At 41.3% G+C, this 26158-nt stretch overlaps 1 protein-coding gene across 3 annotated transcripts in view; it reads right to left on the bottom strand.

Annotated features, from left to right (window-relative positions):
• NHSL1 (NHS like 1) overlaps positions 1–26158 on the bottom strand; it is a 177983-nt gene that overhangs the window by 92499 nt on the left and 59326 nt on the right. For 2 of the 3 annotated variants that reach the window (XM_066178965.1, XM_066178964.1), the window contains exon 1: positions 9669–10024. The exons of the other annotated variant lie outside the window; for it this stretch is intronic. In XM_066178965.1, the coding sequence (XP_066035062.1) occupies positions 9669–9873 (205 nt within the window). In that variant the 5' untranslated portion in view covers positions 9874–10024. Of the gene's footprint in view, positions 1–9668; positions 10025–26158 lie in introns of those variants that run through there. 3 annotated transcript variants of the gene reach the window in all.

The raw sequence follows: 26158 nt of genomic DNA on the forward strand, positions 1-26158 counted from the left end.
AACCAACTTCTCCAAATTCATTCAGGAATTTCTTTGCCACAGAATTTGAACAAAGAGGGAATTCCTGGTTGTGCGGGTAGGACCAGAGTGTACAGAGCCTTAACACATGACCAGAAGAACACTAATTATATGGAAACAGTGGCTGCTGGTCCTAAATTTAGAGAGAGGCTAGAGCAGAAATTCTGAACAAAAAAGCCCGGGAAAACAACAGGCAATCCAGTAATTTAAATCTGCTGCTAAAAGACCTGCTTCTCAATTTAAATAAATAAATAAATAAATATTGATTGTTTTGCAAGGGTTGTGTGCCAAATTAGCTTTGATTAATGGATGCAACAAGGCTTTATTGATAATGTTTACTATTAAAACAAAACAAAAATGCCCCTTGTGGGCACTTTCATTTACCCAGTCATCTGTGCATTGCTCCAGAAAATTGCCACAGGTTGGCAAAGGCTTTTTCCCTCAGATTGATGTCGTCAGTGTTTCACTAACCCTGGTAACAACAAGTCACTGGGGAATGCTCTGAGGCCACCTTTGGGTAATCAGGAATACCAAAACCACAGGCAGCATGAAGAACACATGAATTCCTCCACTATCATCCTGGCATGCAAAGACAGCTGCACCATCCTACAAGGATGAGGAGAAAAGAACAGGTTGTTTCCTGAAATACGCACAATTACAGCACGTTGTAACCAGACCAATGGTCTTTTATCAAAAAAAACCCCACTCTCCAAGCCTGAAACAAATGCCAGATCAACTGAAAGCAGCTAAGAGAAAAATCCCTAAGTTGTATGAGTGTGCAGACACACCATCTGTACTACCTGGGGACCTGACTTCATTCACACCATCCCAATGCTTACCTAACAAGAAACAGTTCACTGAAAAACTGAGGTAAAACCAGCAGCACATTAAGTCGTTCTCTTCTGATTTAAAGCTATGGGCCAAAATACACTCAAGTCCTTGACAAAGAATTACAAGAATTGGCACTTTAGCATGAGCTGTCCTTGGGCAGCAAATTGAGCGAGCATTCTTATCAGTACCCGTGCTGGGGCAGGGTGACAGAGCCATTTGTAGGTTGTTACAGCTTAACATGAACAGTGCAATGGGAACTATTTCTGCATTCCCACCTGTCCTGATTCCTTCCTTGCTACAAACCTGAGACAGCCCCAAGGTGTTTTCTGCCATTGTCCCTGGGGCAGAAACACAAATGCTTCTTCACTGAGATTCTGGCCTGTGAGAAGTGTCAGCACAGAGCAGCCAGAACAAAACGGGTTATTCCTTATTTGACCTGATTAATTTAATAGGTTTGTTGCCTTCCTCACAGTCCCAGCTGAATGACAGTCTGACAGAGACCATGGAAGGGCTGCAGCCTCCTTGCTATTGACAGCTCCACTGTGAGAGCCAGCCAGCATCCTGGTGGGAAAGGAGTTGCGGTGCTGAGCGCAAGGCATCTTCTCCCTGTGCAAAACCAGGTCATGCTGGTTACAAGTCAAACACAGAATTTAATACCTGATTCTGGCACTGCATGTCACAATACCTCATTTCATTCTGAAATGAAAATGCCATGTTTACCATATATGGCATTACATGTATTACTGAAGGTTAATAAAATTGAGTTAGTAACTCCTGGATGAGAGTTTCTGTGTAAGCGTACAGTAGGCTGTAATCAGTCACCCTTACTCATCACCTCTTTGGCAGTCTGGATTACAAGGGAAAAAAAGATACAAAGGCTCCATGGAAATTACAAGCAAGTACAAACAAATTTCAGTTTCTAAAAGGCAACAGCCTCCCCTATTCATTAGTTTCTGTCCCTATTTCAGACATCAAAATTAGACACGAATGACAGAATCAAAATTAAGAGCTTGTTTCTTTCAAAGGTCCCTCTTTAATTAATGTAGTCATTAGCAAGATGCCTGCAAGTGCGACTCAGAGTAGTAAGTCTAACACATGAACGGTGACCATCCCCACTGCACTAGGGAGCAAACATCTGCATATGCAAAACAAAGCCATGGGGAAGAAAAGAAAAATCAGACATGCAAACAAGCAAAAGAAAGAGAGGCAGCAGGTGACAGGAGCAGGTTTGAAGGGACGTGACTGATGGGGACATGTTGCACAAAGGCAGGTACCCCTCTAAAGGAGTCACAAGGTGAAGCTGTGCCTCGCTCCAAGAACTGCTCCTATCAAACCTGACCTGCTAACTGGCAAGTACAGCATCTTGTACCATGATTCATGGACATGGCCCCCAGTTCAAGAAGTGAGAAGAGGTGTGGGCAGAAACCTTCCCCGTCCCCTCCAATATCCACAATGTACACTGGTGCACTGTTACTACGGACCTGCATTACTACCTTGGAGAAAGTGTGACCAGGGATAACTTCTATTTAACACGTGCTTCTCTCAAGCAAAACGCAGCCCTGTCACTCCCTCTGCTTAGGTGTTTGATCTGACAACTTCTGAGCAGCTTTACATAAAAGCCTTCTATGGTGCTTCTCAGATCCCTTATTTCGGAGTGCATGGGTGAGCGATGCACCAGTTGCAAAGCACCTAATTCACAGCCGGTAACTGCCTTCCAAACACTCCAAGTTCACCCCGACTCAACGACCAGGGAACCAATCTGCCTCAGGGAGATGAAGTTCCAGGCAGAAGTTGCCATGGCATATGTAAGGGAAGCTTACACACTTAGCACCTACACCTTACATTTTACCCACTTCAGCTCAGGCTTTGGAACAACAAACTACAAATTCAAGTTGTAACAGCATTTACACTTCAATTCTTTAGAACAAAGAAGAAAAAACAACAACACAGGTTTCCACTTACAAATGGGAGAAGGTGGTAGATATATTAATAGACAAACATAACCAAAAGTAAACAAACACCCAAACCAATCCCCAACAAACAAGGTGAATGGCAAACCTACAGTTAAACTTCTTTATTTTTTATTGAAGTTCTGCAGCTAAAAGACAAGAAGAAAATTTATTTCACAGTTTAAATCACAAACTGTCAAATCCACCCTATTTAATTGTTCCAAATATTATAATAGAAGCTAAATACTCTCTTTCAGAATTCATCAACTTTAGTTATTTAGCCACATTCTTAACCTTCAGCTTCACTTTATTTTCATTTGTAACAGACTGGAGGAAATACAAGAAGTTGTTATATTTGCAATGTTCTGCCAGAATGGTGAGCTATGACCATTCTGGAAACAAAGGTCCCCTCAGTTTTAGAGGACAATTCATGAAACATTTGGCTAACAACTGCACAGAAACAGAATTTTTCATGTACTCTATTACTCGATGAGCAGTGCACAGGAAAGCACATACAGCACGTTGTTTCAGCTCAAACAATGCATCCAATCACTGGAAAGCATCCAGTCTGCTTTATAAAATATAGCTACTTAAGAGTAAAATATGAAGGTCAGGAGGCATCAGTTTTAGCCCCTAGTGAGGAGCAAACATTTGCCCCAAGTTTTCAGCCTAAGGATAGGCTGGACATTAGAAGGTACCCTGAGAACAAGAAAAGGTGTATAAAAGTATAGAGAAGTTTATATATCATGAAATAAAACTGGAAACTCTTCCAAGCAATACACTCTCAGAAGGAAAAACACAGCACCTCGTGTGTTTCTTCATGGCTGCAAAAAAGCAAGCAAAGGAGGGCTGCACCAGCGACCCTGCTAATCCAAACAGCACAGAAACTGCGAGACAACCTGGGTTCCAGTGTGCCTGTGACTTTGGAAACACAGGGTCAAGTCAGGTGCTACTCAATTTGTTTGTGTTTCCCACCACTGTGGTCTTCCCCAGTGCAACCAGCCACGAGAACTCCGGCTGGAGCTACTGTCCATCTGAAATTCAAGGTGTCCTGCTGAAGGTAAAGACAGTCAGGGTCTCACCTGACAGCTGCCCAGAGCTGCCCAGCACAAACTGGGATCTGCCCCAGGAGTTCTCAAACACCAGGGGTTAACTTCCCCTCTGCTTAAGAAAAGCACACTTCTAAGACATGACTCTAACACACAGATTCAGCAACACCACACAAGCCTGTTCTTCCCTTCAGCTCCTCCATCCTAACAAAAAACATTCCACAATCCCCTGAGAGATTAAGACTCTTCAACACCGTTAACTTACATTAGTTATGGCTCTTGGAGTAGCAGTGAAACCAGCTACAACTCTTCATTTAAAAAATCTACTGGGAAATGTCCTTTAGCACAGACTGCTGTTCTCCACTGCTTCCTGGAGAGGCATAGATATGCTGGGATAGCAGCTGGGAAAAAAGGAAGGACTGCAGCAAGTTTATAAGATTGTAGAGGGCTATTTTAATTTCTATTTTTACCTGGAAAACTTTTGATCAGATTAAAAAAAAATATTGTTTTTAAAATAAAGGTATTTGCACTTTCAAAATAGCAAGGAATTTGGCAAGGTTTTTATAGAATAAATAATCATGATGTCTGGATCCATATTTTTTTTTTGATATAGCAGAAGTAGAGATGTGGTTTAAACAAACAGTTCTGTGATACCAACATTTTTTACTCAAACTTGTTTCTGTAGGTTACAAATTTTTGCTTAGCAAACCCATTTTCAGATTCCCATCTGTGGCAATATTTGGCAGAAGACATCGGAAAGACAGCAAAGTTTTTATTAAATTTATCTTTATGTACAAGCACACAAAAGTTGGTACTTCAAGTTATAATTAGATGCAGGAGTTGTGATTGCCCCCAGCTGGTTTACCAGCCTGAAAACTTTTGTTTGCCACTGTATATCATGAAAGTTTTACAGAACCCTCTGCTGTGCCATGATAAAAATATGCTAAGACAAATAGTACACACATCAGTAATCGAAGTAGTACCTCTGCTCCCAGTTGTTCTTCCATGAAAGCACAACATCCAACAGTCCGATCACAAAAATTTGATATAAACTTGACCAATTGTTACAAAGGCATAGAACTAAATCCAATTTTATCTTTGCACACAGAACCTACAACATGTAAAAGGTAGTAGAAGACAGAAAATTCGCTTTTATATCAAATCTCTCATTTTTTTTGCTTTTAAACATTCAGATTTGCATATGTATGCTTATACTTACTAAATAAATATTCATTTTTTAAAATACAAAAAAAATCCCCCTAGAAAACATACAAAATAAAACCATAAAACAAACACAACCAAAAAAAAAATCCTTTCACAAACACATATATAAAGCATATAATATTTGTTTCGGACTTAGTCCAGTCTCTTACACAAATGTTTTTTGAGGTTTCCATAAATGATTATTTATGGACTTGCCCAAAGCTTCAAGAATCCTTTTCACAGACACACATGCTCCAACATTACAATCCATCACGTTATGGCTTCTATAAATGCTAACAGCTCCCTTTGGGTTTGTGGGCCTTTATCTATGTAGTAACTGACATGCCTTTCCCCCCTTTGAACACAAGATCTTGTCCAAAAACACACAGGAATAAAAGCCCAATAAAATGATTTTACACTGGAATAGCAACAAGAACTCTGGATTTGGCAATCTTGCTTATGGAAACTTAATAGTTATTGGTACTTTTACATCTCATTACTGAAGAAATGTGATTACTCGTCTGTTCCTGAAACCCCCTTGTAAAATATATTCATGACTTAAAAATGTAGAATTTAAAAATTATTTGGACTAAAGACTGGGGTGATGCTCTGGTGCTGCAGTTAGGTGAGATCAGAGTTGCCTATCTCTACCCTGAGTTTCTACAGGAAACACTGAAAATACAAGCTCCAAAAACCAAAAAGTCTTGAGTCTCAAGTGTGCCTCTGGAACATGAAGAAAAGCTCATGTGATAGTATTAAACTTACCTGATGCACATTTAACCAACCACAGGTAGTACAGGCATAACTAAAGAGCATCATTTTTACCAACATAATAAGGCAGCACAAATACTGCTACTGTGACAAGTCAGTAATTGTTCAGGTTATGGAAATCTGACCCCTTCGTAAGTGTGATGTTCTCAGACCAGGATAAGTCATTAGGAAGTTAACTGACAGCTTTGGTCCGAGTTGTCATCAGGATGTTAGTAATGCTTCCATCAGACACACTGCAAGGACACAAAAGGCTCAGCCCACAATAAGTTATTTATGAATTTAAATTATTTTAGCATTAAAATAAATTCTCACATTTCGACTGGGTTTGCAAGGAAAAAAATGGGCATTTCACATGCTTTGTTATTAAAGACAGAGACTTGGCCAGCAAACAGCAGAAAGCCAGTGGCTGCCACCTTCTGAACTGGGTTTAATCAGTCATTAAAACACAGCAGTTACCTGAGAAACAAGGCTTCTCTAATGACTTTAAATAAGCTTTCCAGGTAATATAGTAAGTAAGTAAGTAAATGCAGTAAGAAGCAGCCAAGACTTTTAACTTTCATGATGCAGAAAGATTGGAAAGCAACCAAGTGAAATGGAGGGTGGGAAAAACATCAGAGCAATAAACAGGAGTTGGGGAGAGTTTGCAAAACCTTATTGTGTAAGAGTTTCTTCTGATGCATTGTCACCTCTGGCCAGACCTGCCTGCTAGTAGCCCTTCTGCAGCACCTGGCCAGAAAAGCTCAGTTAAGATGTTCTAATGCTGCCATGTGACTCATTTCCTTTTCGAAAAAATTAAATATGGTGAAACCTGTGCCATGAACTAACTCATGTGTAATCTCTATTCAAAGTTACTTGCTATGTCGTACTTGTGATAAACAGCACAGGCACACACGAACCACTGCCCCATTATTCCACCTTTGCAACACACCCAAGCACTTTCATTTCAAATACTCCTCTCAGGCTTTTTCTAATAAAGTGGTTTCTAAAGGAAAAAAATGCCCTGAGCTTCAGTCTGAAAATATGTGCTACCCCAGAAAGTAAAACGTCTAAACTAAAAGGTCTGATTAAAGAAAAAACACGAGAGTTACAGTGTGCCCTCATTTCAAAGGGCCTCCAGCTGACTGAGGAGGAAGAGGACTGAGCAAGAAATGCTTCAAAAAACAAACCTTTATTTTACTCTCAATTTTTACCATCTCTTCTAGTAAGAGATTTATCAAATGTGAAGTCTGATGGGTGCTACCAGCTCAGAAACACCCTGCACTACTGTGTACATTTTAAAAAGGAAAAAGAAGCAGCAGCCCCTGAGTTCCACATACGCAGGGAACAGTCACAGAGGACATCGGGGTATGCCCCAGGTTTGCAGTTACCATTTACTTTTGTTCTTCTTGCTCATTTCAAACTGACAAATCCAACCAATCTCTGCGCTCCCTACTGTGTGCAAGCTCCTGTTTGCAGCCAAGGCAGATTAGCCACTTTGCTGGTGAAATACCACGCAACACATGCTGCCTTGTGCCTGTCACCCAGCAGCCTCGTGGGAATGCAATCTGAGCCTGGAGGAGCAATGGAGCGGCAAAAGAAGAGGTTTAAAAAGACAGAGAGAGAAACAGCTCAAAAGAACAACAATTCCTTCATTTCCTGCTTCGGTTATTAACACTCCTGCCTTTACATGTACAGTTAGGAGAAGAAGAACCTGTGATTTGTCAGACTTACTTTTTTACCAATTTACCTGAGCAAGAATTGGAGGGAAAACCATTGACAGCTGAAAAACTATTAAAATTTAATCTAGCTTAAAAGTCTGGTCTTCTGTATAACACTTGGTACATCTGCTATGCCTCTCATTTCTTTCTAGTTTGTGTTAATTTAGTGATATGGTTAATTTGAGCACCAAAGACAATACTGCTTTGAGCCCTCAGCTTTACAAAGGCGGGCAAGCAGTAATGCAACAGAGCAGTGGAGCAAATTAATTTGAGAACACAAGTGGCCATTTGTCACACACGTTTTGCCTTTGAGCACAAACCTAAGGCGACCACTGCCAGGTATGGATTCTCGAACTCTTCCAACACCGTGCAAGCCTGACTCGCAGCCCAGGGTAAGAGACTTGCAGCTGTGACAAGTTTCACCTGTCCAAATCTATAACCCCACACTCCCCTCAGCCCTGGCAATCCCTGTCAGTCTGGCAGAGGATCCTGGTCAGACAGAAATGCACAGTTAGATTTATGATCCAGGCAGATTTTACAAGTTGAGTCAAATTGTTCCTGGCAAAGAGGAAATAAACCCTGCATAATCTACACCTCCCCACACCTTCCCTTCAGAAATGACATATTGTCATCTCCTCAATAGGCAGTCAGGGAGGCTTTCATAGCTTGCTGCCCAATTACAGGAGGAATTCTGCCCTCCCCCTCCAGCCTGTACAATGGGTTCTTTATGTAAATCACTCAGAAAAAATTAATACACCATTAATCCATCAGTAAAGCTTCCTTTCCCATCTCTGCCCTGCAGCGTGAGCACAGGCTAAGGAAGGCGGCACGAGAAATTTCATGGAAATCACATAGAATCCAGCAGAAGAACCAGATGATTCTTCTGATCCCTGCAAGATCCCATCCCACAGGCATTAGAAACTAATATGACATCACTGTACAATATCAACATACCAATGGTCAAAAGTAAAAATTAGTGGTTGCAAATGCAAAATCCCTTTTTAGAAGTTTTTCAGCAGCGAAGTAGGTTAAAAAACAATCTTCAAAGCACAGATTAAAGTTGTGTCCTAGCGTGCAGGGAGCAAAGCACAAGCATATACATCCTGTGTTAGTGTTCCTGCATACAAACTATTTACTAAAGCCACAATCTGTTTTGACACGGAAGTGAAATTCTGGTCAAATAGCTATTAACTGTTCCCAGAAATACAAAGAAATAAAAGGCCCTTTGAAGATCAAATGCCCTTGGAGAGCCTGCCTGCTCTTACAAAAGCGACCTCACAGCACAACTGAGTCAACCTTACACTTTCTATTTACAAACTACCGCTCTGGTAGCACTAGAGAAGGTACAACCAAATCACTCACGTTACTGAGTGTTTTCAACCTTGCGTGCACACACACGCCACTGCCTGCCAGCCAGCTACTGGCAACTGCAGCTCACAAGAGCAAACTTCTGAAATTTGTTTTGATTTATGGCAAATAAGAGGTAATTGGTTATTTAGTGACCTGACAAACTTCATTCAAAAACAGACCACAAAAAATAAAAGTACTTTTTAGAAGTCTCGTATAAAATATACTCCAGGTCTGAACATTTCAGAGGTTCAGTAAGAGCTGCTTATCTGGTATCTTAGATGTCCCTCCTCTCTGTGGAGCAATTCCCGTCACTTTCTCATCATCTCTTTTATTTTGCATCTGGGACCTTTTCTCATCTGCCCTCATAAAACAAAATACACTTCAATTTTTCCCAGCAGGGCCATGAGGCAGTCATCCAAGAAAAGCCACCCAGTCATTTAGAAGTGGAGCCTTAAATAGCTTTTGGTTCCACATTTTGAAGAGAGATTCTTGCAGCACCTGCCCAAAGACTCCGGCACCAATGAAGCATAAACATAGCTTACCTATATCCCACACAGTCCGTACCTAGATGGGAAATTAAAGGTTTTTCCTATTAATCACTCTAAGCTTTCACAGTTTTAACACCCCCAAAAACTTGGCAAGGCAGTGGTGCAACCTCGGCTTTTGTGCCGCCTTCCTCCTCCTCCTCCCCCACCTGCGGCTCCTGGCCCCCGGTGGAACCCGAGCAGCTGGGCAGAGCAGCACGGAGCAGGGCTGGCACTTCAGCTGCAATCGCAAGGGTTAAAGAGAAAGCGAGTCACCTTTTCTCTGCTGGCTCCGGTAGGTCCAGTTCTCGTCATCCTCGTCTACCTGCTGCACGCACATGGACGAAAGTTCCCCATCGCTGCGAAACAATCTCTTTGTCTGCCTTGACAAGGACGAGAAATTTATCCAGCTGACAGCACGCGAGAGAGAGCCTGGGTTTTGTTTGAGTTTGAAAGATCTCGAGACACACTCCTTTTTCATTTTCTTTCAAGCCAGCCACTGGCGTCGGTTCCAAAGAGACCTCTCTGAAACTGCTCCTGTCCCCTTTCTCAGCGGTTTTCGCGGGAGGCTAAACAAACTCAATCCGACTTCAGTCCAGGTTTCTTCTCGCTGCCTTTAAACCAGCACCAGTATGGAGGTAGGTGGCTGTGCCAGCGCAGCTCCCCAGAAGCTGTTTTGATACAGCACTTAGGGAGCTGCCAAAGAAAACAAAGGGGAGAAAAGCAGCAGAAAGTGGCACCTTGCAGCAGCTCAGCGGAGCATGTAAGGGCTGAGCAGAGGATAGCACTGAGGCAAGTGTTTTCCCCATTCTCCACTCAACAGCAAAAACTGTAGCTCCACTCTTCTCCCTGGCATCGCTGCCCAGGGGCGTGCAGGCAATTCAGTCCTCTCTTCTGGATCATCAAAAACAGCCCACGAGGAGGAAAGAGCAGGCAGAGATCACGCCCTGCCATGGCACAGCTCACGAGTGACAATAAAGCCACTACACTTCTGCCGCCTCATTCTGGCTTCCCTGCTCTCCCTTAGAGAAAAGCCTGGTGAAGGAGCTCCAGGAAGGCTCTTCTAACAATAAAACCGACTGCGTGGCTATCGCTTAGGATTAGAGTGAAATATGATAGGCTCGCTCTCCTAAAAGCAAAACTCCTCCTTTCCTCAGCCAGCTCAGTGGCAGCACAAACTTCTGAACTCTGAGTGCAGAAATAGGAAAGCACTTGTGCACCTCTGCGGATTTGGAGAGGGGGGAAAATAAAATCCTGGAGCTTTTCCACACCAAAAGCATCCCGAACAGTGTGCTGAAAACATTAGTGCCCCCGTAACTGGTGGTACGTTTGAAAAGAAACTAAGTGCACAGACATAAACAAAATCTGAGCAGATATTTAGTGATCGTGGTCTCACTGGGGTCACTACAGCTCATAAAAAAGGTTTCAGTCCCAGCTGTTACATTCTGGTGCCTTCTCTTTACACTAGCAGCTGGGAAAAGCACTCCACAGTGTGAAAGTTTTAAAAAGCCAGGCACTACTGAAAGCTGCAGTGCTTGCCCTGCATGCCAATACCGACGCTTCTCCCAAGAGGGAATAAGCCTGCAAGATGGAGAAGCAAAGGGAGCATTTTAAAGCAGACAGGAGCTGGTCAGACCAAGGCACCCCAATACCCATGGGTTTTGCTGGGATTGGTCACCAAGATAAAAGTTGACCAAAAAAACCCCCCAAACCCACAAGTTTCTATCTTGCAGAAAAAAAAAAAAGAAAAAAAACAAAAGAAAGAAAAAAAAGACTTGAATGTGGGAGATTGTAAGATCAGCTCAGTGAATCCTTAAGGAGATGGTGGTAGCGAGGAATCTGGGGTGATTGGGGGGGGGAAGAGAAAAATAGCACAAAAACATACCCTTTATCTGAAGAACAAACATCAATGTCTTAACAGCCTAACGGCTGCAGATGATGTTATCAAAAGGACAAGGATCTAAGAAAACAAGGGTGCAGTGTTCCGGCTCCCAAGCCGCCGATCAGATTTACACTATTGCAGAACACGCCCCAACCCCTTGGCAGATGCTATCGCAGCCTTCTGGATTCTGCTGCATAGCCTCTTCAAAACCATTAAAAACAAAGGCTCTGGCTTTTTCTGAAACTTATGGCTCTCTGACTCATAATAAGAGGATAAGGTTTAACCCACTGACTGGGAGGCAAAAAGCTAAGTACTGTATCAGATTACCCAATGAATCAACCAGGCACACCAAAGTGACCTTTGGCTCCCTCTAACACAGCACAATGGGTTGGCCAACTGTCTTCTGTAAATAATTTAATAGGCTGCATTTAAATTGACCTCACTCCAACGAGGTAATGCATATGCACATACAGAGGTCTTCCACCACTTCCCAAAGTCAGTGGTGCTGTAGCAGGGTTGTGGAGGGAGGGGGGTGCAGGGAGTGCACGCTGAGTGTGTGCTAAGTGAGTGGGAGTGGGAGTGGGAGTGGGAGCTAACACACTGCCAACACTCGCTTTTCTCACTGTGTCATCAAGTCCTTCTAGTTTGGAGGTTTTTGTCTTTGTTAACAGACACCACTCCCCATCCCTGATGAGACAAGAGACCTGTGTAGGGTTGGGAGGTTTCCTTTGTTTTTCTTCCTTTTGCTTACAAGAAGACTTGAGAATGTGGAGTGAGGTACCCCTAGAGACTCAAGCACTGAAATATCCATTTTGGAGCAGCTCATGTACAAATAGGTAGGATTTAATATAAAAATAATAATAATAATAAAAATCAAAGACCACGCTTAAAGTCAACTTAGTTCTTTTGACAAAGAGCAAACATTTAGAATTGCCAGTACTGAAAAGTACAGGGAACTGTAAACTACCACAGCTATTACTGGCTAAATTATACAGAGCCAGATGTATAAAAACCCTGGTAGGAACTGCAGAATCACAGTCATCTCCTCTCCACTGTACTACTTAGAAACGGAAGATCAGAGGAACCAACAAGAAGTAAACCCTTTCAGGTTAACCCAAAATGCCAGGGTAAATCCCAGAGGCCTACCCAGAGTCTAGGCAGCAATTTAATTTCAGGAATTTTCGTGACCTGTCTGTACCTCTGCCTTTTTTAACAGGGTGCTGAGTCACAGTTTGGCGATCCAAGGGCAAAAGCACCGTGACTGACCATAACATTTCCATTGTTACTGTAAACAGAGTCGTGCAGTGCTTTGTTCAGAGGTTGGTATCATTCGATTTCATTGCAGAAAAAGATCCATTGCTATAGACTTCAACAGTGTCACTACCACAGAATGCTTATTTCTAGGTGACTAGCTTAATATCAGCATACATCATTATACATGTGGATCAAAAATAAATTTCCCAAGATCAAGAGAAAACAGCAATTACCATTTGAAAAACAATACATGTTGAGTAACTGTTGCAAATTAAGCCATTCTTTAATCGCTAGCCGAATACAAGGCCACGGAGTTGGAAATTTTAGCATCTGAAACACTGTAGAGGCTTAAATTTAATTATGTAAAACACTCTACAAAGCCATATAAAAGAAACAGGGTACACATCTAATAAGCTAAGCTGATTTTCCAACATGACCATTTTCTCCCTTATGAAGACATCATACAAGTATATAGGGTTTATATTTTCCAGGTTATGAATATAAAGTTTAAGGCATTACTTTTGCTACATTTTTTTAATACAAATCCATCTCAGTAAAAAACATGAAGGAATCACAGAAGAAACACAGGGCTTGAAGTAGAAAGCTAAACTGGTTCCTTCCCCTGCCTTTATTTATTTATTTACTTATTTTAGAGGTGAACAAGACCAAATAAGCATAGTCTCACATACCATAAGGATTTTTACCATGTATCACAACCTGATTGTCTTAGAATTCTCTAAAAGTTGTTAAGCAAACACACGTACATGGTTATAGCCACCGTGTTCTCCTAAGGCCAGAAAAAAACAGCAAAAAAAGAGAAAAGTTTCACAGAGAAGGTTTTGGGTCAGTGTAAAAAAGATCAAAAAAGCAGAAAGACAAAAATCCCAAAACGCCACAGACATGCTCCGTTTTTAGCTTTTGGCACAATCCACGCGTGAATTTAATTCCTGCATTTCCTAGTCTATGATTTCTCATGAGTCAACGAGACGAATAACATGGATGATTCAGGTACAGCTTGCTGGGATAGCTCATGCTCCACATCAGCTGAAAAGACACCTCTCTCTCAGACTTCCTGGGTGCTTTCCTTCAAGTGGTAACAACTCATCATCAGCCAGTCATAAAGCCACTTGGATTAAGCACCGGTGAAAGCCCATTGAAAACACCTTCCCTGCAGTCTCATCCCTCCTTACAAAGCTCTTGCTGCAGCCAGCGAGAGGAGAGGGGTGTTGCAGCAGCCCTGAGAACCCCTCCATCCCAGGGAACTGCCCCAACACCAGATCTGCTGCATATGGTTACTTCCCCTGTGCACTCATCATCTCCAGGCAGATGTGTGGGAATTTCAGTCAGTTTTGAAACCTTGCCAACCTGACCTCCATCGGAGGTCTTTATCTACACCGTGCCTGTTCTTTTACAGGTACCCTACAAAATGCTCACATAGTAAACCCACAAGGTAATCCATTTTGCTGCATGATTATTTACAGCAAAGCACCCACAGAGAACATTTTGGTGGTATAAGAGGGCCTCAAACTTCCAGTTAAGGTTGTGTCCCTTTTTATGTGCAGGGCACATAAGTGAGAAACTCTTTCCCTCCCACTGTGAATTGACCTGCGAGGGGAAGAAAATAGTAAAGAAATAAAGGAACAAAAATGAAGTTACTTGCCCAAGATCACAGAAAGGATAAGCAGCAAAGCTAAGAAAAGAAAATAGGTCTCCTGGCTACCAGCCTTTCGACCTACTTAAGTAGGCCCTGTCTCACACAAAAGCAATGCCTATTAATTTTTTCTATCACAACCCTTACAGAGCCTTCAAATGCCCTAATTACAAAGAAAAACTTCCTTTCTGTTTTCACCCTTTTGGTTTTTTTTGGTTTTGGTTTTTCTTGTTTTGTTTTGGTTGTTTTTGTTTTTGTTTTTCAGTTAAAAAACACACCATACCAAAACTAAAGGTAGAGGGAGTTTTATACTGTAAGACTGCTTCCAAGCAGCCCATCTGCATTTCCAACTTTATTAGGTCCACAAGGAAAAAAAAAAAAATCAGACTGCAGACAACTATTTTATCCTACAGAGGGAAAACCAGCTTTTGGACAGGTCTATATGATGCCCTTGCCACCAGCCTCTCTTCCTCCTTTCAGCTTCTGTGTCCCAGAAAGATTCACTGCATCAGGGCAATGTTTTGTCTTATTCAACACCTGCACTTGCTTTGATAGGGAAATTCTGTAAAAACAGGGGTACAGTTTCTATAAAATGCTAGGCTGACCTGGAGCTGGTTCTCCCCTCAAGAGCAGCTGTATGTAGGGATAATGATGGCTCTTACTGAGAGAGAAATGGAGCAAGGAACATGAACAGTACAAGCTGGATGTTAGCCAAAAAGATATTTTTAAGAGGGGCAGAACCAATGCCAGAATTGCCCAGAAAAAAAAAATTACTGTTTTTCTCTAAAATACTTTGATGCCAAAAGAGCAGGAAAGTTAACTGTGCATAGACACCCACCTGCTTCAGCCATAACCAAATGCATTCACTTTTGGCTTTCTTCATCAGCATAATTCCAGAACTGATGCAAACCCCAGATTTCATAGAAAACGTGATTGCAAGTGTGCAAGAAGTAGGGCAATTACTGATGGCAGGAGCAGTTTCAAGTACTGAGCTTTGGTAGGTAAGAGTGTGATGTGTAGGTGTGACACCTGGGGACATGGTTCAGTGGTGAATGTGGCAGTGCTGGGCCAACAGTTGAACTCAATGATCTTAGAATTCCTCTCCAACTTAAACGATTCTACGATATTCTGAGGGATACAGGAGGAAAGGGTTGAGCTGTATTAAGTTTCAGCCTTGCCTACACACGGACGAGCTTTCCCTTCGTGAGGTTTGATGCTGTCGTACCACATAAGGGGTGAACGACAGGGCTTTGGTGACTTCGGGTAATGTACAAATATTTGGGTACTTCACGGGCAGCCCTCCCCGCCAGCAGCGCAGCCCAGGGCAGGGCAGGGACCGGGAGCGAGCCCGGCCGGGAGGAGGGCAGCGCACGCCGGCAGGTGGCAGCAGGGATCCAGCCGGGATTCGCGCTCCCAGCGCCCGAAGGACCGCAGCAGCGACACGGTTACGGTGACACACGCTAGTGACTTACTTCCAGCAGTTTGCCTGTAGTAAGCTGTTATTATCTCTGCTTGAAACGTAATTAACAATTTTAGTGGTTCTTCAATCGGGCATGTCAACTCACTAACTAACACAGCTCTGCTAAAAGCTCCCTCTAACTGTAGTCACCGCCTCGATTCCTACACACGTTCTCCTAGGTTGTGTGGCTCTTGCTTTCATAACACAAAATGTTTTTTAAAATCCCCTAACCATAGAATCACCTCCTTTCCAAAGCTGAGGGAAAGTTCTCTGCTCACAACCGTTAGCCAACACATTCCAAGTGCTGATAGACTGGGAAGATTAACTATCTAAGTATGGAATTTTTGTGGACAGAGTAAGTTTTCTGTCCGAAGAGAAGATTGCTGGTTTTTTCCCCCCAGGCACTCATCTGTTCGCTGAATCACCAGAAGTTATCAACAGCAGTTTTGATGAACACGGGAAGTCACTCACAGAGTCTGGGAGAGAAACTGGAGAGGTGCTGCAGCAGCATTCAGCACCTCGGCACTCTTCTGCCACACGGCTCTGACCCTTACTCCAGCAGCACGCACCCGCTCCAAGCCGCTGGCACAGCCCGCACGAAGGATGCTCCGAATGGAACCACCCCGTGTCTCAAGGGCAACTCCAACCTCCCAGAAAAGCTGTGTGCTTCTGTAGTATCCAAAGGTACTCATCTTTGCTCTGCAACACTGCAATGAACACGAGTCTATTAACTCAGCTTGTGCTGCTTTAATCTAAATTGTAAGATAAGTTCAGTCTCTCCTACTACTGTACTCAGCATCTGCTATGTTCATACTAAGAAGGAGCTTAAAACACTTTTAATACCTGACTGCACAGAAACTTTGCAACACACCAGTTACGTTAGAAATTTAGAAATAGGAGACTTTGGTGAAGCACAAGAAACTTCTACTGATTCATCCAAGTTTTCTGTGGAAATGCTGACGGCTGTATTGAAAGTAACTGGAAGCTAGTTAAAAACAAACTTTATTAAAAATTAGTTAACATGTAATTGAAGATCTTTCTACCAGCAGGGAAGTACCCTAAGAGAACTAAATAAATGTCTATTTCCCACTTCTCTGATTAAGGATACCAGGAAAACTGCAGAAGGGATAAGGCTGTTTGCTTTGAGGTGGAAGCCCTCTGCTGGTTAACATAAACTAATTAGCGTACTAATCTAAATGTTTTTGTAGATAAGAGAACCACAAAGAACAAGAAAGGAGACAGTAGCTAAAGAAAAAGCAGAGAAGAATCATCAGCATCTCAGAAATTCTTATTCTTCATTTTCTTTACTTTTTTCCTGTTTGCATTTACATACCCTTTGAATACAAAATATTCTATTTGATAAACCTTATGAGGTATTTGCAATAAGAAAATGTTAAAAAGGAACTTTAGAACCCTGTGAGACACTTGGGCAAGACCTGACCATTCAAACACTGAAAACACAGTTCGTATGACTTATAAACAGGTCTCACTGTTTGATATTTAAACCACAGGAAACTATTTCTTCCAATAGATACAAGTGCTGTAGATACAAATGCTGTTTGTGCACATCTTTTTGTCTTAAGTCCTAAGTATTTTTAAAACACATTTCAAAATTGTTTCACAGCCAAACCAGCAAAATTATTTGCCTTACTGAAACTGTATGTAAGTCTCTTCTAGGAACCAATCTAAGCATGTCGCTGTTTTTGTAAACCATTCATAAATACAGAACTTCAGAGGACAGACACAGGGCTCACATTTGCATGTATGGGCACAGGTATAGGACTGTAGCAGTGCTTCTCCAGTTTATTGCTATGTTTATATGCCAGCTAAGCCTGGCACATGGCAAGTACAGAGGAGCGTGTTGCAACTCTGGACAAAATTTGTAAATGAAACTCAGCCCCACCACGCCTGGAAGAATGCTGTAATCTCCTCTCTTCTTGACAACAGCCCCTAGGTTAAAAGAAACTCATTTCTAGGTGGAGGATGAGCACAAGGAATGTTGCTGACACACAGAGGGTGAGGAGGAAAACACTGAATTTGTGTCTTAGTTACTGTCCTACATAGTTATATTTAATCCCAATTAAAACAGCTCTGTTAAAAGCTTGATGAAAATACAAGAGAAAAAGAAACTTCTAAAACAATGAACATATGGCCTATGTATGTGCTCTCTCTGCATGGAGTGCCTGTGCATGTGCTCACTCCATATGTACACATCCACATATTCAGCAGGAGCACTGTGACCAACAAGAAAAATTTTCTCCCTCCCTGCAATTTTTCCTTCTGCTATATACAGGTCTGAAATGAACCTTGATTTTATTTTTTTTTTCAATTTGAAACGCTTTAATATTGTCCCCTACCAACAAAAGTTTCTAGGTGGAAAAAAACCTGAGAATACAAAAGAATACTATACAGGGTCAATCCTGCAGAGCCTGTGGTCCCCCCTAAATAAAACATTTGAGACACAGGAACTGTTCACATTCATCAGCTGTGAAAATAAGGTGAGAACAGGAGGTAAAATTAAAGTCCAAGTTACCCTCAGTAGAAGAGAAGACAGCATAAATAAGGACATTCATGCTAGCAGCAGGAATAATCTGATGCTACCTCTCAACCACTGGCATGTGAAATAATCAGCCTCAACAAAACAGTTGCTTAGTCACAGTTAAAAACCCAAGAGTATCAATTCTTAAATCACAGCTCAGAGAAACGAAATCAAGGCTTTGCAATCTTCTGTAATTTGCACCACATCATCTTGTTTATGTATCTAAAGAAAGCTCATCTTCTGGCACTCACTGGAATACAGGGTGGGAGGGGTAGAAAGTAAAATAGAAATCACATACTATCGAAATTACAGGTGTAAAAAACGTTTGTTCATCAGATACTAATCTGTTGAGAGCCCAGTGGATGTCTCCCACAATAGTAACACCCCAAACCCACTTCTCCCAAGCAGGAGAGTTTAGAAAGCAGACTCACTGCAGTCTCCCAGCCAATGCCAACCACCAATCACTATTTCAGGTGGTTTCATCAGGGCAAAAAAGATTCACACCTTGACAGTCATTGTTAAATGAAGTCATCCAGACATTTCACTATTAACCAGTGGACTAAATTACAGGCTTAGTCTTCTTCACCTAGTGCTTTTGCCTAACCACAAGACAATCTGCTTGGATTACCCTGCCAGCCTGAAAGCAAGCCTAAAGTACTCATCACCCAGGTTCTTCAAGGCCTTCCTGTTCAGATGCTTGGAAACCAAGTATCAATCCTTCAGCTTGACTCCTCCTATGGCCAGTGCCAAAATATTGCTCCAATCTACACAATTGTTTTTTTCTTCTTTTGGCACAACTGGCAGTCCATATGCTAAATCCAGCATTTCATGAAGTCTTTTACCTTCTCCTTGGCAGAAACAATGAACCTGGCTAGAGCTGGATACCCAAACTTCCACACTTACACAAAAAGAAGTGGAGCTTTAGGAGAACATGCCCAGGTCCCAGGGCAGCACAGTACCACAGCAATAACATGTCTTTCCATCTTTCGGAAGATGAATGGTGAGAAAAAGAGGGACCTAAAATGGAAGACAATCGTTTTCTTACTGTATTTTCTGTGTAAGTAAAGACCACTAGACATAACAGGATATGTCAAATTAATTTAAATGAAACACCTCCCCCAAAAGAAAATATTCAACTCTATATTGTAAAAGATAGGTTTTTATTGTAATAGAAAAGAAGATTTAACTGCTGTGTTTTTCATGTAATTCTGCCTGTAAAGTCAAGCCACCTTCCCCAACAAGAACACTACATCACTAAATGCAAATGGCAAACAAATTACATTGAGAAGAGATACTTATTATTTCACTTGCAGTAGACATTCCTTATTTACAGGCATCTGGCAAATTGCCTGCAGTAGAAAGAGATGCCATTTAGATATTCCTGAAGAAATAAGAATACAGACACATGGGATTAGATACAAAATAAATTTATGCAGAAATACTTACTATCTAATCATATGCTCCATCTATCACATACCACATTCTCATTGTGCAACCAAGTTTATTCACCCAGGGGAATCCACCAAAAATGAGAATGCTTCATATATACTTATTCATCAAATAAAAATAACAATGGTTTCTAGATGGGAACTACCACCTTCTTTTGATTCACATGCCTCCCATGTTACACCTGTTCTAAACTCATCAAGTTGATGAGATTATCAAGATTGCTTAGAGAGCCAATATTTCTCTGGAGTACTTTTTTCCCCCGACATAGTGAAGTGGAAAATATGCTGGCTCTCTCAGCCAGCTTGGCATAGAGATAGTGCCATGCTCTGTGGTTAACTGCTAGCTCTTCTTCCTCCAAGGCACTGTGAGTCATCTCTGCTTTCCACACTGGTATCTTCTAAACAATTCTGGGTAAAACTCTGCTAGTTCATTCTCACCAAAGACACTGTATGAGAGCACAATTACACAGAAGGAATCACATATTAAACAAGTTTTTTTTTTTTAAGCATTCCATTAAAAATGTGCAAGGCAAATATTGCAGTAACTATTAATCAAGTCTAAAAATAAATTAAAACTAGCTTCATGAAAGATGCCTGGTCATTTGCTGGCATTTAAGGCTTTCCCTTCAAGCACAAGTACAGTCACAGCAGGGTTTGCTACTCTCATCCAATGGCACCTTTTCCCAAGCTTAGACAAACAGATGTGAGGAGACGCTTTCAATCCCTACTTGCAGACAGTATTGTTTTTTCATTATGACAAAGCGTTGCTGAGCTTGGCAGTAAAAACCACCCACTTTCAGGAACTCCCAGTTTAGTCAATATTCCTCTGGTTAACAAAAGATGCCTTGGTCTGAGGCTGTTTCTACAGCCTGTTGTTGTTACAGCACTGCACCCAACTGACCTTAATTTATGAAGGGCTGCTCTGGTTACAGGATCCTGTTGCAAAATGCAACAGATTGACAGCTCTAAACATAACTCAGGAGGGAAATGAATAAATAAATAATATCACACACTGGCTAAAATATTTGGACCTGCCAGCATCCTTCAGCAATGCTTAAAAGACATCTTAAAATCCAGTCTGAATGCCAACTTAGTGGTTTGTCTTAAAAGAAAAAAAAATGAAGTGTGCTACTTTTTAGACATTTAATAAAGAAGTTCAATCACTGCAATTCCTTTATGGCTCCAGAATTCTGGGTGCTCTAGGGGTCACTGTGAACATCTCAAAAAACAAAACAAAAAACGACAAAACAAACAAAAAACCCACCAAACCAAAAACCACCACCACAACAACAGAAACAAACAAACAAAAAAACCCCACACCCCCCCAAATCCTTACCACATTCACCAGGAGAGTGCTTGCAGCCCACCCTCCTGGGTAGTCAGTGGGATCTGCCCTGAGGTGAGGGCATTACATAGCACCTTTTCTCCTGCTCTCCAGTAAAACCAGGAAAGCCAGCTCCTGTCCTTCCCAGCCCTCTGGGTGCACCTCAGGTGGGCTCATCCTGCTCAAGCAGCGCTGCTTCAGGCACTGCTCCGCTGACTGTGACACTGCAACCCCGGCCTCCCAGAAATGCTGGGATTTCATCTAAACCCCTGCAGCGAGCCAGCTCATGGCCCCCCAACCAGCTGTGTCAGCACAACCGAGGACACTGGGACCTGAAGGAGAAGGGTGGACACAAGCACTGAAAGAACAGGAACTCCTAGAGCGGGGTGCGGCAGGTCAGGCTGCTGTACTCCCAAGACTACAACTGTCCAGGAGTTCTGCAAACTCTCCAGTTCTCTGGTGAACAAATTCAGGGTATTGATAAGGAAAAGAAGGTCTGAGCATAGTATTTCCCCGGATGTCTATTCAAAGTAAAAAAAAAAACAAAACAAAACAAAACAAAACAAAAAAAAAAAAAAAAAAAAAAAAAACCCAAACAACCGCTTTGATTTTCAAACAGAACTCTTCTTTTGGGGGAAAATCTGTTTGGAGTAGCATTTCTTGGGTGTGGGTTTTGGGTTTTTTTTAAGTGCTTTATTTCCACTGTGTGTGGGAAAATCATGCCTGAAGTCTTTGGCAGTTTTCAACACAGGAAAAAAAATCTCCATAGGGGTGAAGTCAGGGTTGAGCAAAGAGATCACTCAAAACATTCATGTGAATTGTATCACCAAAATAGACTCAAAACACTTCATAAAAATGTGTGGAAAATTCATTGAGATGGCAGAAAAGGAATATGGCATCAGGATCTCCAGAATGTCATTACTGGATGCAGAATTTCTTTTTTTTTTAGGTTTGGCAATCAGTTCTGCTGTGTTGGAAGTTCCTTCCTATGCTAAGAATTATATCCAAAAGCATCTTAGCAACCAGCCAAGACAGAGATCAAGAGAGGGAAACATTATTTTGTTCTCCGTAATTCAGGGAAGGATGAAGCCAAGGTAAATAACTTGAGAGCTGTCTTCCGAAGTAAACTTTGCTTTTGGTTCATGAGTTATTTCTACATTGTCAGCCAACTCTAAATATTACAATTTGTTAGCTCATTGAAATTAAGTGGAAGTGCATTTCCACCTTAATTCCAGAGAAACTCATTTCCCTTACAATTTTTTTAACTCCAGGCCTCCTTGACAATGCTGTTGCCTGCTACTTGGCTTTCAACAGTTCTTTTGATTTTTCATGGAAACCTTCAGCTTCAGACTGTACTGTAGAAAGCCAGTAGAAGACAGGGCAGAAATATATTTCTGTGCTAGACTGGTAAGCACAGAGAGAAAAAAACCAAGAAGACAAGTCACTCATGTGAGTAAGGGATGACAGGCATCCCTGGCATTCCAGCCCTGATTGAAAAGAGATGCCACTGCCTTGCAGCTGAGGTGCACACACACAAGCTTGCTCCTCAACCAAAGCACAGAACGTGCACATACCCCTTCTCAGAAAAAACAGCTCAAGAGGCATCCTAAAATACCCTCCCTGCCTCCAGCAGCTGGTCCACTGGGCAGACAATCATCCTTTAGGCACTATTAGCTAGTTTTAAGCTCAGAGAGGGTTGTTGCTTTTGCATGTCTTCACTAGACATTCATCTGCAGTTGTCCTACAGGTTCTGCCTGTAAAACTGGGTCTGCTGTCTCCTTGCAGGGAGGCTGGCCCCCTCCTACCTTCCCTTCTCAGCCCACAGCTTCTCATAATGACTGCTTTCTTCTCCAGTCACAGACACTGTTAGTCAGAGCCACAAACTGACACATGAGAAAATATCTTTAACTTCATCTAACATTCCCTCCAATATCACTCCCTCTCCTTACACAGCTTCCCAGGATAGCTCAAGTGGGAAACTAAGCCAAGGAAGGCAAGATAGCACAGAGCAACCACAGAGCAGCTCTGCATGCAGGGTGTGGGGGGAGGCAGCATCCATGTGAACCATTCGCTCAATGCCTTTCACAGAGCTGCCAATTTCTGCAAAATTCAGGGTGAATCATATTTGTGCTGCTTCTTCCCACATCCCAGTTCTTGGGAGTCACGTATCTGGACAAGAGTCATGTTTTTATCTTCAAAGGAAAGTGAAAATTTCTAAAATTTCTACATTCACACAACCTAAACATCATAGAAGTTCAAATCCCAAGAGGTGTTTAAAATGCTTTTTGTTTCCATATTTCACGATTTTTTAGGGGGGTAAACTCGAGATCCTGAGTGCTTTGCTTAAACCCACTTCTACAGGTGGGAAAATCTTAGCCAGATTCTCTGCAGTGAAAGGAGTTAGACTGCAGGAATGCAGCTAGAGCAGGATAAGGGATGCTTTTCTGGGGAGGGTGCTGAATACTTGTATACAATAATTTTAACTCCTGTTGAGGTAATGCCCCATCAGGGTGGAAGAAAGAAAAAATACAGGCTTTTCATTATTGGATAATTGGATGCACACCCTTAGTAGTGAGAGTAGTTTGTTAAGTAGTTAACTCATCTCCAAGTAGCGAGAACAAGCACACTAACAAAAATACTGGAAGATCCCAAGGGTTGGAAGAGAAGCAAAAACTGAAGCAGCAGTGGTATGAAAGTAAGAAATCTTTCCATATGGCTGTAAAGGCTTTAGCCAGCACAAACCAGTAACACACACTCTCCCCCAAAAAACACAGCCGAAAATTAGCACAAGGGGTTAAAATTATTTCGCTCAATAATTATTTAAACTTAAAATCCTATCCTACAATGCTTATTTTACTCAGAGAGTTTACTGAAAATCTGATCTCAGTTTTTAAAAAGTTTAATCATTCAGTACACTCAGATTTTATTCAGACTTAAAAAAAACACCCCAATTTAAAAAAGCTCTCATTCTGAAAAGAGCAATTCCACAGTTCTGGGATTTTTTAAAGCACAAAGTAAGCAACATCTGAGATGACCAGAGTGGAGCTGTCACTAGTAAGTCCACCTCCCTCCCTTTCTTTACCAGCTCTGTAAATTCTTTTTCTCAATCACACTAAACTGGGTGTGTATAAAGACAAGCAGGCAGCTCTGGACGGATGCCTCCACCTAGCTATCAATTACTGTCACAAGATTTGTCCTTCATCTATTTTCTGCCTCTCCCATTTCAGTTTCCTGTATCAACAATGAATTTAGGACAAAACCACAAGACTAAAATTCAATTGCTGACACCTACTCAAGCCAATTAACCAATAAATGAGCTTACCAATTTTTATATTGCATGATGTGAAAGATTAAAGTGTAAGGTCCTTTTGAAAAAATTCCTATTTATATTTCCTTATTTCCTTTTAAGAGAAAGGTTATTACTGAGTTCATAGATCGGCTTCCAAAAAAAGCTACTTTGTTCTCAGAAAAAGCAAGAAGGGACTTAATTCAACATTTAACACTTTGTATCTAAAGATGACACATGCCTACAAATTTAGTCAAGTGACCTGTGTTTGCAATACACTGATATTTTCTTCTGTCCTTTCTTAGAGAAAATTAAGCCAATATATTGAGGGGTGAGAAAGAAGCAGCATTAATGACTGACTATACTGATCAGGGTGTACTGAAAAGATTTTAATTGACATTTAATAAACGAAGCCATTAATTGATAGGTTTGCCTTGAAAACAAGAGGTATAGCCCAGGTAACTTTTCGCTTGTGATCAAATGAACAGACAGCTGGCAAGAGATAAGTAGTGCAGAAGAGTCAGTTACTCAAAACAAACCATAATTCCTTTAAACCAAAATAATGCTTTGGAACTGGAACAACAGTTCTAAACATTTGCCAAAAAAAAAAAAATCACATTCTTATGCCATGCAAAGGAAGAGGATGGTGAGAGTGCTGGACAACATAGGAGTCTGCTAACAAAGATTTGAAAGAAAAAAAGATAATGAGCAGAACAAGGGCTGGTGTTTCCATCAGAAGGATGAAGATGATCCCCTGCCCACAGGAAAGATGATACAATTCGGGGACAGAAGAGAGAAGTATTTTCCTCACTCACATAAGGCATCTGACCTAAAGTTTCATTGCCTTCAACGATTTTACAAGTGTGGGGTACTTGAACATGGGTTGGTTTTGTTTCATGATTTTTTTTTTTTCTGTTTTTGGGTAGGATTTTTGTTTGTTTTGTTAGTGGTGAGGGGTTTTTAAGAACTCAGCATAGCCTTCATAAATGCAAAACTTCTTCCATTTATTGATCCCCTTCAGTGCTCTGAAACACAAATCATGGCTAAAGAAACAGCAGCTATACTTCACTGTCAATCTGATGGTCCACAGCTGAAGCAGTCTGCTACCATCTCCACTGTATCTGTATTACTGCTTAATTTCCTCTTCTCAATTTATGGCATTTCTGAATCATCAACACAAAAGACCAAAATAGGGTCCTGGTCCTGGGAATTGGGAAGTTCTCAGGAAATTTGAAGGTAATATTAAGGAACAGGAACTTTGGCAAACAAGAGAAAAGACATACAAGGAAAAATAAACTCCATTTAGTAGGATTATATAGTCAAACTGAAAAATGATTTTTTGATCTGATGTATAGCTTGCTGGCCCTTTGTTAAAGCAGACACACATTTGTTGAATGTCTATTTAAAAGCAGAATACTTCACTAAAATATACTGAAGCCAAAAAAAAAATATTTTTAACTGAGACCATAAAAGGGAGAAACCTATGGAATGTGTTATGTTCATCTAGCAAAGCTGTTCCCTAGCAATCAGCAGTTTCAGGCAGCCTATATCAATCCTGCTCTTAGACAAAATAGAGTCTAGTCTGAAATACAAGCATAAACTAAGACAAACCATTAGAAAATTCTCCAGAGATTTCTTCCTTTTTTTTTTTTTTTTTCTGATACCAGTGGCAGGAAATCCTGATGGCAAGAGACATCATGAGTTTAAAGGTGTGACTTTTTAGCAAGAGGATGGAATCAAAACACCTTCCAGCACACTGAACTTTAAAAAAAGGAAAAAAAGAAAGAAAGAAATTAAATAAAAGGAAAACATCGACAGAGGTCTTCATCATAGTGAAAAAAAAGTCTGGAAACAATTAGCAACTAAAAAATGAAAGAGGAAAAGTAATAAAAATTTTAAAAACCTCAAAACATTAAGTAGTAA

Source organism: Chamaea fasciata, unplaced genomic scaffold (assembly GCF_029207755.1).
Source record: "Chamaea fasciata isolate MVZ Bird 193981 ecotype frontalis unplaced genomic scaffold, bChaFas1.0.hap1 SCAF_3, whole genome shotgun sequence".
NCBI classification, from domain to species: Eukaryota; Metazoa; Chordata; class Aves; order Passeriformes; family Sylviidae; genus Chamaea; species Chamaea fasciata.